Consider the following 5,696-nt stretch of genomic DNA (forward strand, 5'->3'; position numbering starts at 1 on the left):
ACATGTGTTCTGAGACAGGGTCCATATGATTCAAAATATGAGTACATGGCACAAGAAAGTTTATAAACTCCTCATTGTGAGAAGAAACATAAAAGATCTACCAGGTGACTCAAGATATGTAAGCATTGGGGGTGTTTTAAGGAGAGTGACCAAATGCTTTGTAATTTCCATCTCTTTATCTTTAAACTATATGATAGTAGTGCTCCCTGACAAGGAAAAGATGGATCCCACTGATAAATTTTGCTGTCACAGCAACTGTAGCCATTATACCTCCCCTTATTTTAATGATGTGTCACTTCCTGCTTCAGCCTCAAATCAGGCACAGGGGCAAAAGTCCATGGCATGACAGTTGAAATTTAATGGTGGCTACTGCCTATTCTCTTCACTTAACCCAAGAAGCCATTGCAAATAACCCAAAAACCCACTGAGGGAGACTGACATTGTTTCCCAGAAGTAAATACAGCTCAGCTTGTACTTTGGAACAATTGGTCAACCTTGCTACTTGCACAATCAACTAGCAAAGGTTATGCAGTGCCGGAACATGATCATGGCAGAATCACCAGGCCTCTTCACCATCTGTCTTTTAGGATATCTACTCAGTGCTGAATGTACAGGTTTGTTTCCTTTTAAAAGATACATTGAATATGCTTGTCTTTCAGATATAGAAATGTCTGGTGCTATCTTCTTCACTAAATAACAATTATAGGATTTGACAGCAATGTTTAAGATTCTAGTAATCAGCATGTGTGTTGGCAAGTACTGGTTCTCTGGTATATGTATCTCCTTAATTTTTAAAACTAAATAAATTTACAATGTTTATGGTATATTTTTAATGGACACTTTGAATTTATGATTTCACAATGTAATTCCTTTTAGAAAACAGTCATCTCCTTGGTTAAAAAAAATTAAATGTGGGAAAATACTTTAACAAGGAAAGAGCAAAATATGGAGAATAAATTAACTGTTGCTTGGTTACTTTTACTCACAACTTTGAAATCAAAATGGGAAACATTAAAACCACAAAGAATGGTTTTATCTGCACAAAAAGTTTGATTTAAGATATATGATGTAGTTCACCCTGGACAGTGTAGCTCAGTGGTTAGAATGTTGGCCAGTGCACCAAAGGGTCATGGGTATGACTCCTTGTCAAGAGCACATACCTTGGTTGCAGGTTCGATTCCCGGCCCTGGTCGGGAGGCAACCAATCAATGTATCTCTCTCTCATCACTGTTTCTCTCCCCCCCCCTCCACTCTCTCTAAAAATCAGTGAAAAAAATATGCTCGGGTGAGGATTAACAACACAAAACAAAAAAAAATGATATATGATGTATTTCAAAATTTTGTAACTATATAATAAGGCATGCCTTTAATTTTAAAAATCTATACAATTATATACTTTCAATTTAAAGTTTTAGTTAAAACAGACAAATTTTTCATTTGTAAGTTATTATTTATCATTAACATTTGTCATGGATCAGGAAGAAATTGTTTTATTTCTTATTTTAAAGATCTCACAGTTAATACATGGGGAAACTCAATATTCGAGCTCTTAGGAGAGCAAAGCCAGTCCAAGAATTTACATGAAGAGTAGAAACTGGTTAATGCTATGTGGATCACTTGTGTTTTCCACAGCTTTAGTGACTTTATGCACTGTCCCCAAAGGAAAGCACACAGGAAAGAAATTACCTCATTTAGACAAACAGTATGTTCTCACAGGAAGCATTCATCACACTTACTTGTCAGCCTACTATAATCAAATCTAGTAGCTGACAGTGCCAGGATCAGGGGTGCCAACCCTAAGCATCCCCAGAAAGCAGACTGGCCCCATGGTTCCCACTCCAGACATGATGTCAGACTGAAATGCAGAAATAATGATACAAGAATGCAAAGGTTAAATCAAACTAGCAAAGTGGGTAGAGTCCAGGAATAAAGAAATTTAGCAGGAAAACTAAATTAAAGCAGGACATAAAGCTAAGTTTTTACAAATACCCCTTTAGTGTGAGATCAGCAGGACAAAGGATCCAAGCCCTTCCTTCAGGTTAAGTGGTGAGATGATGGAGCTTTTAAGAGGGCTACTGACCGCTCAAAGACCTCAGATGTTGGGGAAAAAGGATAAATATGAAGAAAAAAGAGGAACTGGGATTTCAGAGCTTTGGAAATAATGACTAAAAGAGATAAGCCTAAAAAGAGGTTAGAAATATGATCCTCAAACAATACTGAGGAGAAAGACAGTGTGATTCTGGAGTCATTGGAGTCAAAGATAATAGGCCCTTGAGGAGAGAGCCAGGGGAATTTTCCTAAGGTGGACAGTATTGATGCAGCACTCTTTGCTGCTGTTAAATTGCCATTGGCTTCTAAAAGGCAGTTTCGATGAATGATTTACTGAGCTGTTGCAATTTCATGGCTGCTGCTCTTAGGTTTTATTGAATCAATTTGGATTTTGAAATCAAAACTGTTCTGTGAAACCAATTCAGGTTTGTAAAGTGCATGGACCAAAACTGTCTTTCATTCAGAATGAGTGAATGAAAGGAATGAATAAAACACAACTTCAGTCTACTTTATACTTTATACAAATATACTTTATAAAACTTTACAATATTGAGTGACTGTTATGGTACCAGGTACTGTGGCAAGGTACTCAGGTCTTAGGGATAAACCAGACTCTCCTCTTTAGCCTAAAGCATCATGAGGTCAGGAGAGAGATTTCAATATAATGTGCTAAAGTGTGTTCCAGGTGCTAAAGGAGCATGGAAAAAGAAATACATTAACTGGGGAAACACCTGACAGACAATATTTTGAGCTGAGTCTTAAAAAGTGAGTAGATTCACTCTTCTTAAATCTCTGACCTAGGGCATTCTATGTAGACAGGATCATTCATGTGCAAAGAGCCAGATCCACAAAGAATGTGAGGATATTCAATAACTTAGTATGTTTTGAATATTGAATATGACAAGTGAGGCAGGATAGTTAGGCAGAGTCAGGCCATCAGATAATTAAAGTCCTAAACTAAGGAATTTGGACAATAGAAAGCAACGTGTAGTCATCAGAAGTACAAATACCACTAATGGGTTATTTTGAATGCTCAGGCTGACAACATTCTAATCAACTGTTTAGGGAAGGGGTTACAAGACTAGGGGAGACCAATCTTGAGAGTACTGCAATCATCCAGGGAAAGCAGGAGAGCCTGAACCTGGACATTGGCAGTATAGACAAAGGAGGGAAAGGAACTCAAGTAACATTAAGGAAGTAAAAAAGATATGACTTAAACATCTGGGTATGGGAGGAGAACAGGTTTAGAAAAAGTGTATAGAGTATGTCTTGGGCATTTTATGCGATTACTGGACACAACCTAGTGCCTAACAGCATGTACTGTGCATGGGATTGCCAAAGTAGAAATCTTGGCTGTGACACTTTAGTGTGTAACCTGCGGCAAATTACTTAACCTCTGTGAATTTCTGTTTTTCTCAGTCACAAAAAAATGAGAAGACAGTACCTCTTAATGGGACTGCTATGAGGATGGAATGAAATAATGGATGCAAAGCACTGAGCCCAGTGCCCAACATATCAGAAGCATTAATAAACATCAGCTCTCTTTCGTCACATTGCAATGTACAGTTAGCGAGCTGGAAATAAGATCTGGAATTCAGAAGATGTATTTGACTAGAGATGAATATTTGGAATGCACTGTTGAATAATAGTAGTTACAACCATGTGTATGAGGATCCAGAGAGTGAGCATGGATATTATGGCACCTAGTACAGGGTCTGGTTGTAGTGACTATTCAGAAAATTGTATTGAAAGATTCAGGGCTGGATTAGGGTAGGACATGAGTGTGCTTGCACACACTGAAAGAGAGTGCCTCCTTCAATTTTGTGCACTAAATGTCTTGTTTACCTCACCCCAGTTCTGACCTTAACTAGGATGGATGGAGTGAAAAGGGAAAAGGCTGAAACTGGAGCCTGGGAGAACTCTGAATATTTAAGGGGCAGGCAGAAGAAGGGGAATTAACTGATTCAAGTGGTGAATGAATAACAAGAGTTAAAGTAAAGAAGAGAACCAGAATAGTGATTTCATGGAAAGAGTGTCCTGAAAAGGGAGAGATTAATGATTAGAAATGTTTCAGAGGAGTCAGGAAATACATAAACTCAAAATTATACTTTAGGAAGTCATGGCTGATACTGAAAACTCATTTCATTATATGGATGACAGTAAAGAAGGGAAAGAGCTACAGAAAAGAGCACTAAAGAGCCAAAAGTAATTGAGAAAATTTTAAGATTATAAGTTTCACAGGTTGGCTTATTTAAGACCATCTGTATGAGCAAAAACTAACCTGAACAGCCAATTCACTGAGTCCCATAAATTTGAGATCCAGTTTTATTTTCTAGGAAGGAAGAGAGCAAGTGAGTTAGTAGGGAAGAAGAGTGATAACTGACATATACCAGCCTATACATATTATTATTTCACTGATCCTGTCAACAACACTGTAAGGTACATTCTATATAATAAGAACTTAATATGCAAATTGTTTGACCGGGAGTTGGACCACTCTCTATGACGTCCGCTGACCACTAGGGGGCGCACGGACCATGGTGGGTGTCAGCGACATAGTGCTGGCAACGGGCAGCAGTGGAGGTGCTGCCGGCCCTGATGGGCCCCGGCGAGAGTGGGACCATGGCAGGATGGTGGAGAATATGAGTGTGCAGAGCCAGGCCAAGGCGGATGCCAGCGGGGGCCCGATCACCCCGCTGATTGCCCCACAGACAGCAATCAGTGGTGGTAGCAGGGGGCAGGGCCACCGCCCAGCTCCCAGGCACTTAGGGAGCTGGCCCTGACCAATCATCCCACAGACAGGATGGTGGAGCAGGTGAGGGGGCGGCACCAGGCCACAGCAGGGTGCCAGGCAGGGCTGCAGGGCTGTGAGGCTGGGGGCACGAGCTGGGGCCCAATCCCCACAGGCGACCCTGAGGGACCACACCCATGCATGAATTTGTGCACATGGCCTCTAGTATTCTTATAATACTACTGGTATACCCATACCAAGTTAAGCTTCAAAGATTATGTGACTTGCCTAAGATCTCACAGCCAGCAGGTTGTAAATTCAAATCCAGGTATGTCTAATCTGACTCCAAAATTCTGTTTTCCACTAGATCACACTATAAATAGATTCAGACATAGATGCTATTATAGATGTGCCGAGGACCAAATCCATGAATTGGCTAGCTGGGGAGGAGAGCCTGGTGGAGGCTGGGAGGCATCAATATGCGATGGCATCTACCTGCAGCTTGGAAATTGTCTCACAAGGTGCTCAGCTGCCTCAGAAGGGAAGGAAGGCAGCAGATGGCTGCACTAATCTACTGGTTTGGATTGGAGGGTATTGCAGCACTGAAAAAGGGTGAAGGGAACTGAGAAAACTGGCATGTGAAGAGAAGTCTGAGCTAAATTTAGGGAAAAAATGAAGCCCAAGAGTATTTGCTAAATAAGAGAAAAGTAAGGTTGTCAAGGGACTAGAAGGGTCCACAAAGTGAACAGATGCAATGAAAAGAGAGGAATATAGTTTAGTTTGTTTCTTTTCTTATCCTTTTTTTTTGAGTTAATGAGAAAGCAGTCCCAAAATGCCTTGGAAAGTTTATTTTTATAAGCACCTGGTTATGTTCAGATGGTATCAGATAGTCTCTTGAAGAAAGAAATGACTCTAG

At 40.2% G+C, this 5,696-nt stretch overlaps 1 protein-coding gene across 1 annotated transcript in view; it reads left to right on the forward strand.

The window, feature by feature from the left end:
- Nucleotides 1–370: 370 nt before the first annotated feature.
- Nucleotides 371–5,696, forward strand: part of F9 (coagulation factor IX) — a 38,462-nt gene continuing 33,136 nt past the window's right edge. Inside the window, exon 1 of the mRNA XM_005880797.2 lies at nt 371–614. Coding sequence (XP_005880859.1) covers nt 527–614 — 88 coding nt within the window. The 5' untranslated portion in view covers nt 371–526. The remainder of the gene's footprint in view (nt 615–5,696) is intronic.

Source organism: Myotis brandtii, unplaced genomic scaffold (genome assembly GCF_000412655.1).
Source record: "Myotis brandtii unplaced genomic scaffold, ASM41265v1 scaffold654, whole genome shotgun sequence".
Lineage (NCBI taxonomy): Eukaryota > Metazoa > Chordata > Mammalia > Chiroptera > Vespertilionidae > Myotis > Myotis brandtii.